Consider the following 23,428-nt stretch of genomic DNA (forward strand, 5'->3'; position numbering starts at 1 on the left):
ATGGCAACAACACCAAAATACTTTTGTGTTATCTAGTCCCCATCATCATACCCCACTCCTCTCCCTCACAGTATATACCTGTATAAATTATAATGGTTTATAGTCCACTGCTTTGTATAATGAGCTTCACCTGGGCACATGCAACACGCATTTCCACTTTGAGATTTCCAGCAGACTATCAAAACACACTGTATAAACAAATTCTGGTTATTCACACTGTATTGTGAACTTGTGTAGATTTTATTGGTGCATGTGATTGAGACACTTTTTATGCATTTCCTGTGTGAATTTTTTTTCTTCCTTAATGCTGATACATTTTAAGAGATATCCGCTGTATGAATTATGGAGATTGGTGTCTATATGACACCAGTTAAAAGTGAATGTCTCTTTCCTTCACAACAAAGGAAGTACTTGTGGACGGCCAGCTATGCTTCAACTGGTGTTACCATCATCAAACGATTTTTGGTATTTCCTGGTCGGATTTATCAGCTTGTAATTACAGGGTAGGAAATGCATGATGGATGGAACATGATGACATAAAAAGTCAAGGTCACCAAGGTGACCTGGAATAAAGGTCATATCCATAGCCACATATCACAAGTACATAGTACACCTGCCCATTTAGCTACCTATACATACAGTACATGTATTGAAAGATGCTCTTGTATAGTGTCATGCTAGATATACATGTATTCTGTAGTCTAGAGTGCACCAGATTTCAAAACTATAAATGTTTGTTACAACTGTTTTATTATAAATTTCATGTTATCCAAGTATAATTGAACAAAGTAATTCAGGTACTTTAGTGTCACAGTAAGTTTTAAGTCCCATATATATATATTTACCCACATACTGGCTAAACCTCAAAACCATAATGCAGGTTCAAAAACATTACAAAAAAGTACCTATACAGACATTTGTATCTATATTATATACCCATGTATAATGCTTTGATATACCAGAGCTGACCTTAATTATAACCAGCCAGAGTCCTACAGTAGTAACCTTGTAGTCATGCTTCATGTATTATCCATGCTTTATTTTCTCTTAGAAAAAATTTGGAACAGTACATGGAGGAAGAATCTACATCAGCTGATCAGTAAGTCTCGGTGATGTCATCGTAACCATATAGTATTTGTCCCAGTACTATGATCATGGTGAGCAGAAGGCTTGCACATAACACATTAGCACTGTGATCATGGTGGAAGAGAGGCTTGCACATATGTAACAAACTATGCAGAATTCGTCTGATGCAGCTTATTGTGGCTTTTATATGACTATAGCGCAGTGGTGTTACAACCTTAACAAAAATTCTATCTTCTGTATTGTAGAATATTCATTCAGGGATATCAATGAAGATAACATGATTAAGACTTTTATATTCTTGTACAAATTAATACTTTCAATATTTTAATCTGTCCAGTTTGTTTCAAATTCACAAATGGTCTATCTTTGTTTTTCAATAATATTGTGTGGAGTGCATAACTATAGGCTATTACATTTCAGTTAAAAGTAGAACTGATTCAAAAGTAAATTTAAAATACAGATTGGAATACCTGGTAAACAAATTGCAATGCACTAGTATTGAAACACTTGACTAAAGAAGGTGTAATTCAACTTCTGCAGAGTTTGTAAGGTGTTACCTGTGTAGATATGCACCTTCTTCATTGGATGTGGGATAATCGCTCATGATTAATGCACTCTTCGAATTCTTATTCCAGGTGGTAGATGCAACTTCTTACCTCAAATCTTTCAATACCCGATTGTAATAATATATAAATTGGTGTAATGGCTTGTGATAGTCTGGCTTTGAAGCCATTGCCAATCTCAATTTGTGGCTTAAGTCCAATCCATTTGATTTTATGCCTTTAGCTATTATCTACTTAAAGAATAAAATGGGTATGGTTTACTTGTTATTAGGAAGACTGGGATATAAATTCTAAAAACCAATTAAAACACAATAGTAAAATTGCGAAATATTGATCTATAGTTGATGAAATGAGAATTGGGAAACCTGGTGGTTTTATAGCTAGGTCACATGGAGTATATACATGTATAATCTGTTTTCCTTGTGGGATCTTTCTTAATTCTCTCTCTTTAACTTTCACCCTCAATTTTATTCACCTTTTATATTTAGATCACTATACTTCATTTTCTGTTGAAGTGAATAACTTTCAGGAGAGCTGTAAGCAGTTTATAAAAAAGCATCACCGTACACTGGGTGACATTTAGATCTGATGGTGTCGGGCACGGCCGTTACATACAAAAGTGTTAATAGCTGATCAATTAAATTTCTTTATCTCATTTATTTCATTATTTACAGGTAATAAAATTTATTGTGAACATTGTGTGTCAAAATATTTTAAGCAACAATCGGACCAACAACAAAAATGCATGCAGAATTTTCATATGGTTGAATTTGAGATAGTGGTGCTTAGAACAATAGGTCCCTGAATGTATCTAATTATAATACAAACTGGTACAATAAGTCGATGAGTGAGCTTGTCTATTCTGACTGACAGTTAGCCCCAGGTACATTTTAAGCTAGTAAAGCAGCTTGGTAATTATTTACTGATTCTGTGCCTAGAATGTTCTCAATACCTGTGTTGTGTTGTTGGTTGGATTAGGTGAAACTAGAATTGTATCTGTGATTGACTGTGTAATGACATGATGTAGATAATGTCTAGATGGATGAGATGGATAGTGTACTAACACTAAATATAGTGCATGTGTATACAATGGTCATAGTGTTTAGACCTGTTTACCGTTGAAGATAAATATATATGGCTCATTGAGCTTTGTAACAACAGGAAATGACCTAAGAAATGAATTAATTTTAATTGTTTATAAAAAATAGTTTTGATTAATGAGGGGGTAATGGGATTCATAGGTAGTGTTTTTCAGTGTGTTGTTGTGTATAATTTAGCTTTAACAGCTAGTACAATGACATCTAACAGAAGATGAATGGGCTAGCACCAGTAACCTGTGTGAGAAACATAAAATACTATTGTTGTTTTTTCATGTGTTGAGTTCAGTCCAGGTACATATTTAATTTAGGTTGAACTGGAGTGGAATATGTGAAAAACACCAGCTACATCTAGTTGTCACAAAAAAAGTTCAATCACAAACAAATCTTACATAAAATATTGATATTTTGTGGTCATCTGACCCGAAGGGTCAGGATGACCTATATATAGTCATTGCACACAGTGCTTCGTCCGTCATCATGCGCCATGCATAAACTTTTCACATTTCAAACTTCTTCTCAAGCTCCACCAGTGGGATTCAGCTCAAACTTACCAGAAATGATCCTGAGATGGTCCTGATCAAGTGTTGTTATTATTTGAGTCAATCCAAAATCCAAGATGGCCGTTATGGCAGCCATCTTGAAAAACAAATTTCAAACTTCTTTTCCTGTTCCATTAGTGCCATTGAGCTAGAACTTGGTGAGGATGTTAAGGAAGGAGAGCCAACAAAGTGTTTTCATTTTTCACCCTCTTAAAAACTAATATGGCAGCCACTGTGGCAATTTTGTATTATGATTGCGCAATCATGGTTCAGCTCTAACTTACCTGAAATGATCCTGAGATGGTCCTGATCAAGTATTGTTATTTTTTGGGTCGGTCCGAAATCCAAGATGGCTACTATGGCCAACAGTACCACTATACTTGCTACATGTCTACAATAGTATAAGTGTCTTTAGAGTCAGATGACCATTAAGGCCCATGGGCCTCTTGTTCTTTCAATTAAGGAGTAATGATATTAAGAAACTTTTCACAACTGATTGTGTTAGTTATTTAATTTCTTTATGCATGGTCAAATGCGATACCAATAAGCCTGAATCAAAATTGCATTCCTAAAATCAGAAATACTGGTAGAGTTTGGTATAACATGAACAGAAGACTGTTCTTATTTTACAGTTTCACTATGTTTCAAACTTTTAGCTGTTCAAGTGTTTTAGTAGCGTTAACAGTGACAAACATTCCAACTAGGATTTTATTCCAGAATATTTTGAAGTTAAAATCTATTTTGTATACATAGCTGACTTATGAGTCAGAAGAAACCCTGATACTGGTAGATCTTTCATTGATAAGTAAAGCAGGTATGTAGCATTTTAGCCAGGTAGGTATGTTATCTTGATTGATGGCTGAAATATCAGTTAGCATAAACCAGCTATAAGATATAGCACTGTTATGTATGTGGTCCCGTCTGTCTGGGATTAGTAGGTGAAGGTCAAGCTAACTGACCACAGCTTTACAACATGCTGTTTACTCATAGCCTTTGTACAAATTGATATGTTAAATAAGAATAGTATAATGTGTTTTTCCTCACTGAGGACACACCTGGAAGACAGGTACATATATTATTACCAGGTATAACAGTATATAAATCACTTCATACACTACAAAACTTTATTGTGTTTGTGACATTCCAAGTCCCGGATAAAGTAGTAGACCTCTGAACTCATTATGACATGTACAATAAAAATGTTTAATTTATATATATGTGAAAGGAATATCTTAAATAGAGAGGGTATATGTATACATAATAAGTGATCACGCAACTCCAGCCCATGATGTGTGGGTCCCTTACCAGATTATATATGTTGTAGACTAGCATGGCGTAAACACAGTGATAGCATGACAATGTGGACCAGCCCCTTGTGGTTAAACGGTTGGTTCTGAACCTGAAGCTACCAGCATAAGGTTCTGGGGATGTATACCTGTATACTAATTTTAAAAAGCATGGTAGTTGATAGACAAATCCGTATTTAGATATTGGAGCCAATTACATAAGCATTTGTAGAAACTGGTGCATACACAAGACAAAACTCAATGAAAGTTTACAATACATTAACTTTCAAACATTTAATTTTGATATGATATTAAAGCTAGGCTTTAAAACCAAATGCTACATTACATTGAAACACAAATTTACTTTATCATTGATTTCTTTATGTGAAAAAATATTGATCACATAACTGACATATTCTACCATGTCATACGACCATGTCATAAGAATTGTAAGGCACATGTTATAATCAACACATAATAAATACATGACTTTACACGGCTGTCTCTATAGAGAAAAAACATATCGTCCTAGGCATTATTTTGCCTGTTTTTAAAAAAAACGTCATTTGAGAGTTTTGACTGTATATTCTTGTATTAAAAATATGAGTTATGTGATAAAGAGAATCTTAGAATTTGTGGGTTTGTTATATATGGAATTTATTAAACTTGTTTAATAATTTGATGTGTCGTGATACAGTGTATTTACATATATATATATCCTAAGGCTTGTGACATATTAAATGATTGAACTCGTTCAACAAATTCCTCATTGACAGAATCACTTGTGTAAGGTCCTTACATGTACAACGTATATAAACTAGCTGTGTATATTCTCTGTCAAACCCCTTCTTTGTTTGTGTATGTATTGTTGTTTTTCTTTCCTTGAGATCAATTTCTTTTTGATGTGCACATGTATGTCGGTATTATGGATGATGCCAGCCAGTCATCTTTGAGAAGTATCTGTTATTGATTGAGTTCTTCTTTCCATGTTACAGAGGAGCCCCACCCCACCAGTACCAGTATGAGAAGTTCTCTGCGCCAGCTGTTCCCAGCAAGGCTGGAGGTCTCATCCAGTATGGAGATTCTTCTTCAGTAAGTAGTCTTGTAGTCTCTCTTAATGTACCAGTCAGTCCAATGAAAAAAAGATTCCAAGAAACAATGAGATTTTCTTATACCATGTAATTATGCTGGAGAACTGTTTGAAACAGTTCAGGAAGTAATTTAATGTTCAGAGAAAAATGTCAAAATTCTTAAAATAGTTTATGCTGTATGTAAAGTACTGGTGTTGTTTAGAAAATAACTATAAAAGATCTATATTACAACTGATATTTATATCACATCGCAACGAAGTAAGAGGGGGGTATACAGAATCAGGTTGTCCGACCATCCGGCCGTCCGTCTGTAGACACAACGATCTGCCGGCTACTCCTCCTAAACTACTAAGGGAATTTAAAGCAAAACTTTCTGGCAATAATCTTTATATGTTGTCGATGTGTTTTTAATCTATATAGGGTTTCGGATCAGTCACTGTCAGCCAAGATGGCAGCCACGTCCTCTGATTGGCTAAAAAACTAATTCACTATAACTCTTTTACTATTTAATGGAAATCAATAAAACTTTGTAGGAGGGATGGTCACAAGATGAACCTTAATTTTGTATTTACAGAGTTGAAATTAAGAACCAAATGGCCACCATAGAGATGACTTCTGATTGGTCGAAATTTAAATATTGTCTTATTTTGATGAAATTTGGTTTATATGTTTACCATGTAACAATGTTCACTTTTGCATCCTCTGTTTCACATTTGAAGAAAATGGCTGCCATTTATTGGTCAAAATTTACATATTATTTAAATTCAATGACAATTGGTTTAAAGAGGTATTATGGCAGGATTATCGGAGGCATTTGTGGAACTTCTGTAATGGTTTCCTATTACTATATGTCCTTGTCACATAAATGCAATAGGATTTCAACTTAACTTACCAACAATAATCCTTATACTTTGAAGATGTCTGTAATCTGTAACAGGTAGAATTTACCTACCCATTTCGGAAAGCTAAATTGACCTTGACCCTGACCCTGTGTTACAAGGCTACAATTAATTTCATTATTCTACAAATAACCTCATGAGTTGGCCCCCAGATGACAGTTATAGTTTAATTTGGATTCCATCAAGGTCAGTTTTCATAAATAAATGCACATACAAGTTTTTCTACATTTTTTTATTGGGGCCATGACTGCTTGTTGTTGCTCCATACAATATCATACTACCAGTATAGGTAGTTGGATAGGAAATGAAACATGTCATATCCATCTCTTTCATCACAGATGGGGATCAAAAGTCAAGTATGTGTGTACCTGCATGTTCCTAAGTTACTGTTATCATTGAAATAAATTCTGATATTTCATATATAAATACACCACTAATGGACCAAACGTTTTCCTTTATTACATCAATGCTGGATCCATATTCCAAGGTCAGGTCAGGGCAAGGGGACAAAGGTTACAGCCTAATAATTACATCTTTTCCTTGGCCATAATTAATTTCAGATTTAGCAGTAAATTCTGTACATCATCCAACATAAAATTAAACCATCTAATGGCAATTACCCAGGTGAGGTTGTTATGTGGGGTTACATATTGTGACCTTTTCAGTGTTTACTTTTAGGTTAACATTGTGTACATAGGACATAAAAAAAAGTCTGGTCAAGTGGCGTACCTCTAGTAGAGATGATTTTGTTGACTGTCTGGATCTCTTAAGTGTTTACCTTCTCCTTATAGTCAGTATCAGGTTATATATATAATTAGCTTTTTATTTTTGTCACATGAACTTTTTTTGCTGATCTTATGATGTAGGTTTCAAACTCATTAAAAGTAAAAAGAACTTTTTTTTTTCTAAAGTATTATAATTGTATTTAGTTGAATTATATCCAGGTATGTTTGTTTTTTTTTTTTTCTTTTTTTTTTTTTTTTAAGTTTCTGAACAATATTTATGCAAAAGGTAACAAGACTTTGCCCTTGATCTGTGGTTATCTGATGGGACACTGTAGGGCAGAAAATTGACACAGATAACCAGCAGTATCGGTTACACTTTTTTCCATGGTAATTTTACAAGGGCCTATAAGTAGGAGGGTATTGGCCCACGATTTACTCCAGAACTGATAAGGCCATTTGCTCAGGTGTTCATACACAGGTAGCCGAGATAAATAGGATTTCTGGTTGTTTGGTCTTTTTCAATACCCCAAGCAAAGGACGAGTGTTAAAAAGTAGCATCTATATGTGGTTGATGACCTGTCAGTATTTCATTCAGTTTACAAAAGAAAGAAAAAACCTTGTCAAATCAGCGTCAAACCCTATATGAAAACAACATTTAGGAATCCTCAAAAGGTTTATAATGTGTTAAATATGTTACACTATTCGATCCACTTTTGCACAAAAGGTTGAAAGGAACCCAATGTTAAGGTACGGATGTATGAAATATATGTACATGTAAATGTATTCCTTATGAGTATGAATTTGTATTATCAACATGAACTCACATGTAATCATTTACCACCATACTCCATTAATAGTTTAAAACATATACATGTACACTACTTTTTTACTCGAGTAGAATAAATAGGGTCTATCATGCCACATATACACTGTACCCTTTGTCTACCTCACCCTCCAACATATATATATATATATGCAGTACCATTTGTCTACCCCACCCTCCAACATATATATATATACAGTACCATTTGTCTACCCCACCCTCCAACATACATATATATACAGTACCATTTGTCTACCTCACCCTCCAACATACATATGATATATATACAGTACCATTTGTCTACCTCACCCTCCAACATATACACATATATATACAGTACCATTTGTCTACCTCACCCTCCAACATACATATATATACAGTACCATTTGTCTACCTCACCCTCCAACATACACATATATACAGTACTATTTGTCTACCCCACCCTCCAACATACATATATACAGTACCATTTGTCTACCTCACCCTCCAACATACATATATATACAGTACCATTTGTCTACCTCACCCTCCAACATACACATATATACAGTACTATTTGTCTACCCCACCCTCCAACATACATATATACAGTACCATTTGTCTACCTCACCCTCCAACATACATATATATACAGTACCATTTGTCTACCTCACCCTCCAACATACATATATATACAGTACCATTTGTCTACCTCACCCTCCAACATACATATATATACAGTACCATTTGTCTACCCCACCCTCCAACATACATATATATACAGTACCATATGTCTACCCCACCCTCCAACATACATATATACAGTACCATTTGTCTACCTCACCCTCCAACATACATATGATATATATACAGTACCATTTGTCTACCTCACCCTCCAACATATACACATATATATACAGTACCATTTGTCTACCTCACCCTCCAACATACATATATATACAGTACCATTTGTCTACCTCACCCTCCAACATACATATATATACAGTACCATTTGTCTACCCCACCCTCCAACATACATATATATACAGTACCATATGTCTACCCCACCCTCCAACATACATATATATACAGTACCATTTGTCTACCTCACCCTCCAACATACATATATATACAGTATCATTTGTCTACCCCACCCTCCAACATACATATATATACAGTACCATTTGTCTACCCCACCCTCCAACATACATATATATACAGTACCATTTGTCTACCTGACCCTCCAACATATATATATATACAGTACCATTTGTCTACCTCACCCTCCAACATACATATATATATACAGTACCATTTGTCTACCCCACCCTCCAACATATATATATATATACAGTACCATTTGTCTACCCCACCCTCCAACATACATAAATATACAGTACCATTTGTCTGCCTCACCCTCCAACATATATATATATATATACAGTACCATTTGTCTACCCCACCCTCCAACATATATATATATATATACAGTACCATTTGTCTGCCTCACCCTCCAACATATATATATATATACTGTACCATTTGTCTACCCCACCCTCCAACATACATATATATACAGTACTATTTGTCTACCCCACCCTCCAACATACATATATATATACATGTGCAGTACCATTTGTCTACCCCACCCTCCAACATATATATATATATACAGTACCATTTGTCTACCCCACCCTCCAACACACATGAGATATATACAGAACCAATTGATATTGGTTGATTTTGAAATTGATCAGACAGGTAAACTTGATAAGATGTTTGTCAGTTTGGCTGCCGATTGTTTGGAAATGGTACTGCCCTCCCACGCACATTCCTACTGTGTAGACTCAGAATACAGTCACTGTATAACTGTTTCAGGCGTAACTCACCTCTACAATCAATTACCAAGAATTGCTTCTGTTTTAATGAAAAGTGGTGGCGTATATATAGAATGTAAAAGAAAGGTATTTTAGGGTATCTTTGTATAGATTGGTAAATATATATATAAAGTTTCACGTTTCCTTGAACATGTGTCATTAATTAAATGGTCATGCATTCAAGTATCATATTCAAGGTAGAGGAATGAGATGTGGTATGATATCGGGCCCTCAGGTGTTGAGATAATGAAGTAAAGGGATTTGTGAAATGTTTTACAAATGTGATGCTTCAAGGTATTCATCACATTCCTGTTGACTGTATGTACAATTGTAACAGCAGAATTTGTATAGACTAATGTCATATATCATTTTTAACAGTTTATTTTGATAGTGTTTCAATTTGTAAGTTGAATAACTGCTTGAAATGGAGAATGCAAGGTTAAATGTAGATTAATGAGACAGGTACTTCTGTATGACTCTATCTCAGATGATCTTATTCTATATAGCTAGGAAAAGGGATTATTACCACACGTTTTACTTTATACAGGGTTATACTGTTCTTAGTTACACCAAGGTCATTACAGACTATGTCAGACGCTGTCAAACTTTCACATTTAAAAGTCTCCAATCATTTTCATTCGTATTATTCATTACCAGTTTATTTCTAGACAGGATATTACTTTTTCAGATTTTTGCTTTCAGGCCTGCATTCTTTAAATTATTAGCATATTTATAATATTGATATGTCAGCTGTGTTTTCCAGTTAAAGCACTAGTACTATAGCTATTGAATTGAAGTACAGTACAGAGGTGTGAAGCTCATTCATAAGGCAACAATAGCAATTGATCGACTGCACCAACATTTATAAGGCAACAATACAGAAGTATAGAATGAGTCAAAGATTTAAATAAAACCACATAGGAAGTACTAATCAACACAGGTAAACTTGGGGTTACATAATGATGTATTGTGTGCCCCGTTCTAATATGTCATTTCTGGATGTATAAGATATTTGGAATCTGATGATTCATGAATATTACATGTGCATGGAAATATTTAGAAACATGACATACACTTCTACATTAAGAAATAAAAATTATCACTTCCTGTATATGTTGTAATGGCACTGCTTAGATCTATTGTGTCTACCTGTTAGTATTTCTGCTACACTGTGTTTATATCCATGAAAGTACAAAAGTGACTTAATTGTTAGCCAGTCCTTCACAATCGGCAACATTTCAGAAACTTTGGTCTGTCTGTACCCCTTGTTATGATTCCAGGGACTACTGTTCCATTTAGGTCTCTGTAGTGACCTTTAACCTCTGACAAACCCTATCCTGAGAATAATGTGTACTATATATGTCTATACATATGTCATAGTTGTCTTCATATGATCTGTATAGCCATTTATTAACCCTGAAAAAAGGCATGCATAGTATGTAACACCGTACACTGTACAGTCTCTGGACAATCAGGAACAGGATGTAGGGAGTTGTAGGTTAGTTAAAGACTATGGTTGGTATGGAGATGATATCATGGGGAAGTATTCATAATCAACATATTTTTGATGCCCATGTGCTATTGATATTGTTTGTGTGCTACATATACTTTGGTTGGCACTACCTTGATTCTCTCTTTGAGGATCTTTAGGTATGTGATACATTACCTTAATTAACCCGTTATGATTCACCTGTCGGGTGATTGCGATGAAGCAGAGGAATCTTTTACTTTTACCTGTATCCCTTGTACATGATGGTCTTATTGTCATTGTATTTTTTCAGTAGTCTCTGCATATGAACATTTTTACCCATGTTTTACAGAATATTTAGTTCTAAGGGATTATGGTGTAAGTTGGACAACTTGTAGTGAATTCCATTCCTATACTTTGAGAAGGCAATAATTATTCTACAATCAAAACATACATAAAGTAAAAAGCAGTTTCTTTCTGAAAGGTTTTTTTCTATCAATATCTGTGGACATTTATACAAATAAACATACACAGGTTTATAATCTTGTGAAACCACAGTGTGTAGGAGGATGATTGACATTATCTAGCCATCCCTTCTGCCAGCCTCTGTACCAGCAGGATCTCTTACTAGGTGTTTATCTGTGGCTCCTAAGGAATGTTACTCTATTCGCTATATTGTCTGCTTTCACTTACAGGTATTGTCTTCCAGGCAGAAATGTATTGTCTTCCAGGCAGAAATGTACTAACACCTTGTAATATTCAGTACTTCACCTACAGACGTATCCTGTTGCCTTGGTGATTAATCTTATCATCATAGTAACTTGTGTATTCTATCCAAATTTACCATTGTGCATTGTAGAATAATAATTTGTGTCTGTTGGGCATTTTAGTTGATATATACACTGAGCCAGAGATAATTACATAGAATTGTAACATAGACAACACTATATTTTGATAAATCATCAGTGATTTGAAATTTCAAAATTCTACACATACAAGTTGCAGCTACGTCTATAACTATTGAAGGCAAACCCCAAATAAATTCACAACATCAAGTTTGTTACAGAATCTGTGAGATATCTGAAAATTTTGCAATATCAGCTATTTTCTATTGTATGATGACATTGATGACCTCCTTTTAGAAGTGTTGATAGAAACCACCATATAGATTGAATCATAGCTGTGTCCTTGTTACAACACTTCAACCTCAGTCTCTCAATCCTTTTCCGACTCTTTTTTCCTGTCGGTTATAAACCCTAGTTACGTGACTTCGTTGTTGTTTAGGTCAAAATATATTGTGATCTTGTCACAATGAGATATATCATTGTGATAAAACTACAGCGGGATTGCGGGACATGCATTTTCTCATCCATATTGCCATTTGGTACACAGTTCAATAAATTGGGCAAAGGGAGACAACCCTGTACAACAATGTCAACAATAAGTGTCTCTAGTAATGAGTAAGCCAGAGCTAATGCTGGACCTAGCCTGTGCTCCCTCATGAAATTGTTCTTATGCTCAAATACATTTGGTGATAAATCTGAAATCTGAACTAATATTTTTATAATGCATTTTGGAAGACTTTAAGTGAAATATTGTTTTTGATGTTCAGATTTTTCTTTGAAACTGCTTTTCATGATTTAAGTGAGTTTAAAGAAAGTTGTACAAAAATGGTTTAATGAGTATGAGGTTTGTTCTGTGCATCCTAGTAAACATTTCCAATTTCAAAACATGAAAAGTTTTGGAGATTACACTTCTTCTATTAGGTATATAATATTATGTAGGTTTTATATGGGGGCTTTATGTGACTTTGTTGTATATATATTGGAACAGACACTAAATGTTTTGAAAACTTTTGTAATACAATGTACATCATTCTCATAATAAATATCGCACCCTTTTTATTAAAAAACACATCCACCCTCTCCCTACGTGGAGCTGATGAAATTGTTTTATTGTCATGTCTGTCTGACACACACTATGCAATTTCAGAGATGATTTTAATGATACTGATAATTGAGTAGTTGAATTTATTCCAACAAATGTTAACTTATGTGTTTTGTTACAGAACTTTAACACGTCTGCACGCCCCTATGGAGCACCACCACAGGCACCACCGGCACCGCCGGCACCACCTACCCAGTCCTCGACCTTCCAGTCCCAGATCAACACCATGTCACAGCAGACACAAAACATATCCTTGACACCGTGAGTAAACTGGATAATCCTAGACATTCCCTTGTTAACCACAAGCATGCCGCGTGTTTGTCCAGTTAGATTTCCCCAAGATTGTAGGCTGGGGGCAAAAGACTTCAGTCAGCTGTTAGGTCAAAGGACAGTCACATAGGACTTTTACTGTCATTAATACAAGTGTTTTAAATGTTATAAACTCTGTAACAATGATGGAGGTTACAGTTTTAAAACAATTCTCAGGCTGTTGAAATATTTTTTCTGTGTTATTGTTAGTTTATTTTTATTTAAAGTTTGTATTAGTCATTTGTAACATGCAATGGCCTCTTTCCTATTTTCGACCTCTCAAGGATAAAAATCTTATTAAAAGAAATCACAAAACAAGAACTAATTTTTGTTTTTGTTGTTACTACCATCTATGAAAGTTACAGATGATTAATGTTTTCTCCTTGGAATGAGCAAAAGTTTTTGCATGGCTTTGTTTTAGATTTGAAACGCAGATTCATGGCAGATTTCTTATGTCATTTACAGGGTCAAGTGCAATTTCTTATTAGCTCACCTGGTCCAAAGGACCAAGGTGAGCTTATGCCATACCGTGGCGTCCGTCGTCCGTCCGTCCGTCCGTCGTCCGTCCGTCAACAATTGACCTTTTCTTCATAACCACTGATCAGAATTTGACCAAATTTGGTCAGAAGCATCCCTATGGGTAGGGGACTCAAAATTGTACAAATGGTGGTGCTGACACCCAGGGGCCTGAGGGGCGGGGCCAAAAGGGGTCAATTTGGCTATATTGATATAAACGACTTCTTCTCTGAAACCGAGCAGAGGATATTGCTCCTATTTGTCTGGAAGCATCACTATGGGGTGGGGATTCAAAATTGTACAAATGGTGGTGCTGACCCCCTAGGGGTCTGAGGGGCGAGGCAAAAATGGGTCAATATAGCTATATTGATATTAACGACTTCTTCTCTGGAACCGAGCAATGGATATCACTCATATTTGCCTGGTAGCATAACTTTGGGGTGGGGATTCAAAATTGTACAAATGATGGGACTGACCCCCAAGGGGCCTGAGGGGCGGGGCCAAAATGGGTCAATATAGCTATATTGATGATACCGACTTCTTCTCTGAAACCAAGCAATGGATATCGCTCATATTTGCCTGGTAGCATAACTTTGGGGTGGGGATTCAAAATTGTACAAATGATGGGGCTGACCCCCAGGGGCCGGAAGGGCGGGGCCAAATGTGGTCATTTGGGCTATATTGATATAAACAACTTCTTCTCTGAAACCGAACAAACGATATTGCTCCTATTTGTCTGGAAGTATCACTATGGGGTGGGGATTCAAAATTGTACAAATGGTGGTGCTGACCCCCAGGGGCCTGAGGGGCGGGGCCAAAAGGGGTCAATTTGGCTATATTGATATAAACGACTTCTTCTCTGAAACCAAGCAAAGGATATTACTCCTATTTGTCTGGAAGCATCACTATGGGGTGGGGATTCAAAATTGTACAAATGGTGGTGCTGACCCCCTAGGGGCCTGAGGGGCGAGGCAAAAATGGGTCAATATAGCTATATTGATATTAACGACTTCTTCTCTGGAACCGAGCAATGGATATCACTCATATTTGCCTGGTAGCAACCCCCTAGGGTAGGGATTCAAAATTGTACAAATGACAGGGCTGACCCCAGGGGACCCAAGAGGCGGGGCCAAAAGGGGTTATTTTGGCAAAATTGATATAAACAACTTTTTCTCTGAAAATAAGCAATGGATATCTTTAATATGTGACTGGTAGCATTCACTTTGGTTAAGGATTCAAAATTGTACAAATGATGGGGCCGACCCCCTGGAGGCTGAGGGGCTGGGCCAAAAGGGGTCAATTTGGCTAAATTGATATGAACAACTTCTCTGAAACAGCTCATATTTGACTATTAGCATTCTATTGGGGTAGGGATTCAAAATTGTATAAAGGAAGGAGCTGACTCCCAGGGGGCAGAGGGCAGGGTCAAAAGGGGCCAATTGGTCTAAACAAGATCTTCTCTGAAATTAAGCGATGGATATCACTCACATTTGTGTGGTAGCATCCCTATGGGGTCGCGCCAAAAGTCAATTTCATTTCATGGATTAATGTACCTTTTGGCATTTTTAGTATTAAAATAAAACCAATGTACATGTACCCATATAAAATGCTTATGATATATATTGACATAGCAATACCAGCGACAAATATACTTAAGCATCATTCTTGTAGGTTTCTATAATGTTGGAGTTAGATGAATGGAATTGTTGTAAGATGGTTTCTCAAAGAAACCTTAAATTCATTACATTCATATGATTAAGATAATGAATTATTTTTGGCATGATATGTTGTGTTACGAGATGCATTTGATTTGTTTCTTTGAACATTTTATCTTTAAAGTTTATTGATACGTCAGAGTTAACCTGATCTTTGAGTCAGACATTTGGATGTCTGGCATTGAAGACTAATTGTGTATGACTCTATGCAGTAAGCCTGCAGTCGCAGATTTCCAGACTGCTGCTCAGAGGTATGCAGAACGGGAGGACAAACCGTCATCAGCCAACCAACAATCTAAGTCATTCAAGACACTACAGGACGCCATAGATAGTGGACAGGGTAAGGGTGGTTAGTCTTATTCATGTAGAAAAGGGGGACAGTCACATTTATTAGGGGGGGGGGGTCACATGTAGAAAAGGGGGACAGTCACATTTATTAGAGGGGGAGGTTAATCACATGTAGAAAAAGGGGACAGTCACATTTATTAGGGGGGGGGGGGGTTGGGGGGGGTCACATGTAGAAAAGGGGGACAGTCACATTTATTAGAGGGGAGGTTAATCACATGTAGAAAAGGGGGACAGTCACATTTATTAGGGGGGGGGGGTCACATGTAGAAAAGGGGGACAGTCACATTTATTAAGGGGGGGAGGGGTTAGTCACATGTAGAAAAGGGGGACAGTCACATTTATTGGGGGGGGGGGGGAAGTCACATGTAGAAAAGGGGGACAGTCACATTTATTAAGGGGGGGAGGGGGTTAGTCACATGTAGAAAAGGGGGACAGTCACATTTATTAAGAGGGGGAGGGGTAAGTCACATGTAGAAAAGGGGGACAGTCACATTAGATAGAGGGGGAGGATAGTCACATGTAGGAAAGGGGGACAGTCACATTTATTAAGGGGGAGGGGTTAGTCACATGTAGAAAAGGGGGACAGTCACATTTATTATGGGGGGGTTAGTCACATGTAGAAAAGGGGGACAGTCACATTAAGGGGGGAGGGGTTAGTCACATGTAGAAAAGGGGGACAGTCACATTTATTATGGGGGGGTTAGTCACATGTAGAAAAGGGGGACAGTCACATTAAATAGAGGGGGAGGATAGTCACATGTAGGAAAGGGGGACAGTCACATTTATTAAGGGGGGGAGTCACATGTAGAAAAGGGGGACAGTCACATTTATTATGGGGGGGTTAGTCACATGTAGAAAAGGGGGAGTCACATTTATTATGGGGGGGTTAGTCACATGTAGAAAAGGGGGACAGTCACATTTATTAAGAGGGGGAGGGGTAAGTCACATGTAGAAAAGGGGAGTCACATTTATTAAGGGGGGAGGGGTTAGTCACATGTAGAAAAGGGGGACAGTCACATTTATTAAGGGGGGAGGGGTTAGTCACATGTAGGAAAGGGGGACAGTCACATTTATTAAGGGGGAGGGGTCACATGTAGAAAAGGGGGACAGTCACATTTATTATGGGGGGGGAGTCACATGTAGAAAAGGGGGACAGTCACATTAAGGGGGGAGGGGTTAGTCACATGTAGAAAAGGGGGACAGTCACATTTATTATGGGGGGGTTAGTCACATGTAGAAAAGGGGGACAGTCACATTTATTAAGGGGGGAGGATAGTCACATGTAGGAAAGGGGGACAGTCACATTTATTAAGGGGGAGGGGTCACATGTAGAAAAGGGGGACAGTCACATTTATTATGGGGGGGTTAGTCACATGTAGAAAAGGGGGAGTCACATTTATTATGGGGGGGTTAGTCACATGTAGAAAAGGGGGACAGTCACATTTATTAATGGGGGAGGGGTAAGTCACATGTAGAAAAGGGGGACAGTCACATTAAATAGAGGGGGAGGTTAGTCACATGTAGAAAAGGGGGACAGTCACATTTATTATGGGGGGGGGAGTCACATGTAGAAAAGGGGGACAGTCACATTTATTATGGGGGGGGGGAGTCACATGTAGAAAAGGGGGACAGTCACATTAAGGGGGGAGGGGTTAGTCACATGTAGAAAAGGGGGACAGTCACATTTATTATGGGGGGGTTAGTCACATGTAGAAAAGGGGGACAGTCACATTTATTAAGGGGGGAGGATAGTCACATGTAGGAAAGGGGGACAGTCACATTTATTAAGGGGGAGGGGTCACATGTAGAAAAGGGGGACAGTCACATTTATTATGGGGGGGTTAGTCACATGTAGAAAAGGGGGAGTCACATTTATTATGGGGGGGTTAGTCACATGTAGAAAAGGGGGACAGTCACATTTATTAATGGGGGAGGGGTAAGTCACATGTAGAAAAGGGGGACAGTCACATTAAATAGAGGGGGAGGTTAGTCACATGTAGAAAAGGGGGACAGTCACATTTATTAAAGGGGATTGGGGTTAGTCACATGTAGAAAAGGGGACAGTCACATTTATTAAGGGGGGAGGGGTAAGTCACATGTAGAAAAGGGGGAAAGTCACATTAAATAGAGGGAGAGGATAGTCATGTAGGAAAGGGGGCAGTCAAATTTGGTAGAGGAGGTTTAGTCACACTTAGAGAATGGGACAGTCACATTTAGTAGAGGTGGAGGTTAGTCATATTTAGAAAAAGGAATAATTTGCCTCATTTTAGAAAGGAGAATGACAGTCACATTAAGAAAATGGGGATGTTAGTAAAATTTAAAGAGTCTGAACATTTGTCACATTTAGGAAAGTGGAGGTTAGTCACATTTAGGAAAGGGGAAGTTAGTCACATTTAGGAAAGGGGAAGTTAAGTCACACTTAGGAACAGAGATAATTTGTCACATTTTGAAAAGGGAAAGGTTAATCACCTTTAGGGAAGTGGGCCATTATTCAAATTGAAGTAGGAAAAAGATGTAGTTATCACATTTAGTGCAAGTGGTAGTTCCTTTCAGTTAGGACATGGATTGTTCATCACACACATATATATAGATAAGGAGTGGATGTAGTGTTAGCCCATGTATAGATGACATTTAGTAACTCAATTTACATCATCAAACTGTATTAAATAAAGAGGTGTGAGCAGATTACAAATTTATAAGATGTACACCTCTTTATCAATACTTAAAGCTACCACTTTCAATAGGTTTGATGATCAAAAGCTATCTATTACTGGTATCTTACTCTCAAGAGATATTTAAACAGTGGTTACAAAACCTGGACACCACTTCATATTGTTGAACATCTTTGCATGCCAATTTCAGATCCTCCCTCTGCCTTACTCCCCCTTCAGACAACTAACCCGCCAGTTGATAGGCGCAGCCCCTCCCCCCTCCAACCAGCAGCAGGCACCACGGGAATGCCCTCTCTCAACAGCAGCCATGTCGCCCAATTCAACAATATCACTCAGTTCAACTCACCGGCAGGGCTATACAGCAGTGACAGTGCCAATAGTTCATTCCAGGCCCAAAGGTTTGTCTCCGCAGGGTCTACATACTACTACGCCTATCTACCCACTGCTTCTCTATTACCCACATATACTGCCATATGTAGCCAATGTATAAGTAAGATCAGCCCTAGTGCTGTCATCCACGGCTAAGAAAAACCATCACTGACCTGCGCCGTACTATATGGTGCCTTTCAAATACCCTGTTTGTATGACACATGTTTATTCTAAAATTTCAAAATAAAACCAGTATGCTGAAATGTACTGTTGTTTTGATGTGGGTCAGTGTGGTACTTGTCAGCTATGGATACAGAGATCAAAGTGGGGTCGCACAAGTGGACAGGTTATTATTTGATTTGTAATTTTACAGAGTTCCCTCGCAGGGCCTCTCAGCCTGCCATACCTTGGAAAAGGTACATCACATATTTAATTGGTTGATTCTGCATACAGTTTGACGTAGTGAAGAAAGTGGTCGATATATTTATATATATATAATTAATCTAGATGATCTGTGTGTTGGTTTAAACATTGGTTTGAAAACTTGATGATGAGATACAGAGTTAATCTAGGTTCCTACCTAAAACATTGACTGTCATTTAGACATTCAAAATGGTTTTATTTTATATAGAATGCTTTAGCATAGATATCCATATGCATGATATTCATCTGATGATGTCTGGTAGATTCAGTAATCATTATTACCATATATAAATGTAATTTATCATAGAATTTGTATATATTGCCATGTATTGTATTATGTAGGTGAAACTATTAGTTTTGATATACCTACCCATAGTACTCTGTAGTCATTTCTATGGATATTGTGTACTGAAGCCTTGAGGGCTGTACTGGTTATCTCCCCTGCCTGCCTATCATAGTGTGTGAGACTCCCGCATGATAACCCTTTGATACAACCTGCATGCACATGATTTTTCAGAACCAACGGCGACTCCTCAGATACAAGCAGTGGCACAGAAAAGGATGTTGACGATTTTGGCCGAAAAATCTACAGACCATCAGAAACATTTAAACTTGTACATGAACAAGATGATCCTACTCCTAAACAAGATGAAAATTTCAAATCTAATCCATCACGGACATTTCAGATTTTACAGCAGCAGCTAGGACCTGGGTAAAAAAACATTGTACATTTTATCTCACCACGTAATTTGCTTCATGGATCTTATATCTTCTATTACTTCGCTTTAATCTTTATAACAAACACAGGTTGTTTTCTCATTGCCACTAATGATAACACATTTCACAAAGTGCACAGAAAGGCATTATCTAAGGGGATTATTATTTGGCTGGGAACTGTTCGTTGTAAAATGAAAAGAAATGAGTTCTGGATCTGTAGTCTGTAGACAAGTGATATTGTATTTATCTTGCCACCTTGCTGTCAAGCATGAAGAGAAAACAGATTTGAAGGTTAAATCTGCATATTCATTTACATACCATCATGAAAGCAATGTATAACTCCTCAGTGTGTACCTGGTATGTTATACAAATAGCATGTATGCATCTCGGCCTGATTGTGAAAATGGTTCACGTGTGGTACAAATTCAACTGTGTATAACAAAATTTACTAATTGTTTGAAGATCTTTATTTTTATTTCATTAAGCTTTAAGATAACATTTTTGTATAGAAAATCTTGATTAATAGTAATTTATATATTGATACCTCATAGTTGTAATACATGTACCATTTCAAAATATCATAAAAATATCTTACAATTTGTTTTGCCGGTTATCCACAAATTTACCAACAAATATAAAGTAATAATTCTATATTTCCATTTCTGACTTTACAATAGAGATATCCATACCTAGTCATGTTTGCAAGTCTAGAAGTTAAAAAGATGTTAAAATAAATTGATAAATAAATCAATCAATCAAAAAATAGTATAACAGACATTGGCGATGGATGATACCGATGACTTAACGATGTGTTTATGTCATTACAGATCGGCTGCCCCACCCCCAGCACCTCCAGGTAGGTACATCCTGTATTAAATGCAAGATTTCTAAGAATTTAAAGGTTGTTATAATTCATTGGGAAAGATTTGATTGGAAGATAGTTTTAACATGATGGCTCCCAAAGCAGATCAGCTTGTAAATGGATCCCTTTTCACAAAAACACATATACATTTAAAGCTTTTAATATGTCAACAATTCATATTTAGAATTGTATATAGCTAAAGAAGACATCCATGCAATGATTTGTGAATTGTCAATTAATTTGTTGATAACAAAAAAGAACTGTTGATGTCAAAATGGTTTAGCATGTATGATATGTCTCCCATTCTATACTTAAAAGAACAGTTTTTGGCACTGTCAAAAGACTCAGTAGAATTGGGTATCAATAGACCTTGGGATGTTCAAATGTTCTACAGAAGACTTAAACAATCGATGAATAATTCATTTGTACAATGTTCTTTCATCTGATATAATTGGCCCTCTGAATTTTGCCTGACTTTAAAAATATGCAGTGATCTGCTTTGGGAACTGAATATTTTATAATATATGACATCAGTTGACATATTTGTGTATATAGTGTTCAGATCATTAGAAAGATCATTTCATCTGGTTAGATATTGTCTTATGTACCAAATTAATTTGTGTAATTGGTACAAATGTCTTAAAAACTGCAACATATGGCTTATACTAATACTAAAGCTTGGCTGCTTGGAATGCTTACCATTGTGTTGTAGCTGATAGGATAGAATGATTACTACATTGCCTAGTACTTGGAAAGAACGTCAACCTTTGTGCACCTGTAGTTCTGTTGTTTTGTCTTCGAAGTTACATGAACGTTTGTATGTGTACATGTATGTTTGCTTTGCTTCTGTGGTACTTGTAGAAATAATAGTACACACTCCAAGATACAATTAAGTTTAACTGTACTCATACTCCACAAATATTAACACAGTAGTTCATGGTTTTAAATTATACTAACAATAACTTTTATGTATGCTCTATATAAGTAAAATTAGGTACTGTGTAAATGATAGTTGGGTTGGATTGAATGTGAGGTGGTATGCTGGATATATGATGATCCATTCCAGCTGTAGATCCTCATACTGTGCCCTCATGGGTACCTGGGGTTAGCAAGCGTCCAGATCTGCCTGTAGAGATTGCAGCAGAGAGGTTATCTGAAGTTCTCCAAGATGCTCCTCAAGACCTTCCACAGATACAGCCCCTCATCAGCGCGGTCCCTCAGGATGTTGTTCCTCCTGAACCAGCACTCCCACAAGAGGCTCCCTCAGAGCTGCCTCCTCAGGAACCTACTCCTCCTCAACCGGAACCTCCCAAGCCACAGGTTGCACCACCTGTGGAGGGTGAGTGGGTACCCAGTGTGCTTTTAGTTCCATTCCTGTGACATGACTACCCAGTGGTGCTGTAAGCTGACAAGGGGCATACCTTATGACCAGGATGTGTGGTCAAGCATGATGTCCATTATGTGAGAACAGGAAATGAGGATCTATTCCTACAATTGCATGGTCCTCTGAAGATGCTATGGCTTTTTGTGTGGTGGTAATATTATCTATGCCCCAAATATGAACCTCCAAGAAATCTTTGCCTACCCGATCAGACTAAACTGTGTGGATTTCCTAGTCTCGAGAATTGTTTGATTGGAAATGAAGATATTTTCCAGAAGATTTGTTTTGTCTGAACTGTATTTATAAGATCCATATATTACTGAGAATTTGTCGTTGAGGAATGTTTCACATATCCATGTATGTATACATGTATCAAGAAATAATAACTTGTTCTGCATGTGATTTTAACTGAATGTAGTGTCACCATCTTGTTAAACTTAAGACCAAAATGCAGTAGACAGCAATACATGTATAAGAAATAAGATTTACATGAATGTACATTGTCAGTATACAGACAAAGGGCATTAGAGTTATCTCCCCTAGGACAGGTCTAATTTGATAAAAGTGCTATATTATCTGGTCATTTAACACATTTTTCCATTCTGAACACCTCAAAAGGGCAGAAACTGCTCTACATTTTACTACATTAAGTAGAAATTTAAGATGATATCCTGATACTGTATTACATGAAATGCTCATTGTATACAAACATTGTATAAATACTATGGATATT

At 37.0% G+C, this 23,428-nt stretch overlaps 1 protein-coding gene across 8 annotated transcripts in view; it reads left to right on the forward strand.

Moving 5' to 3' along the window:
- Positions 1-23,428, forward strand: part of LOC117323671 (PDZ and LIM domain protein 7-like) — a 42,026-nt gene that overhangs the window by 12,762 nt on the left and 5,836 nt on the right. For 2 of the 8 annotated variants that reach the window (XM_033879072.1, XM_033879152.1), the window contains 8 exons: positions 1,052-1,099; positions 5,570-5,666; positions 13,505-13,644; positions 16,136-16,263; positions 19,134-19,341; positions 20,253-20,447; positions 21,280-21,308; positions 22,381-22,653. In XM_033879072.1, the coding sequence (XP_033734963.1) occupies positions 1,052-1,099; positions 5,570-5,666; positions 13,505-13,644; positions 16,136-16,263; positions 19,134-19,341; positions 20,253-20,447; positions 21,280-21,308; positions 22,381-22,653 (1,118 nt within the window). The remainder of the gene's footprint in view (positions 1-1,051; positions 1,100-5,569; positions 5,667-13,504; positions 13,645-16,135; positions 16,264-19,133; positions 19,342-20,252; positions 20,448-21,279; positions 21,309-22,380; positions 22,654-23,428) is intronic. The other 6 variants (XM_033879226.1, XM_033879311.1, XM_033879467.1 and 3 more) reach the window with 5 other exon arrangements.

The sequence above is a fragment of the Pecten maximus genome, chromosome 1 (assembly GCF_902652985.1).
Source record: "Pecten maximus chromosome 1, xPecMax1.1, whole genome shotgun sequence".
NCBI classification, from domain to species: Eukaryota; Metazoa; Mollusca; class Bivalvia; order Pectinida; family Pectinidae; genus Pecten; species Pecten maximus.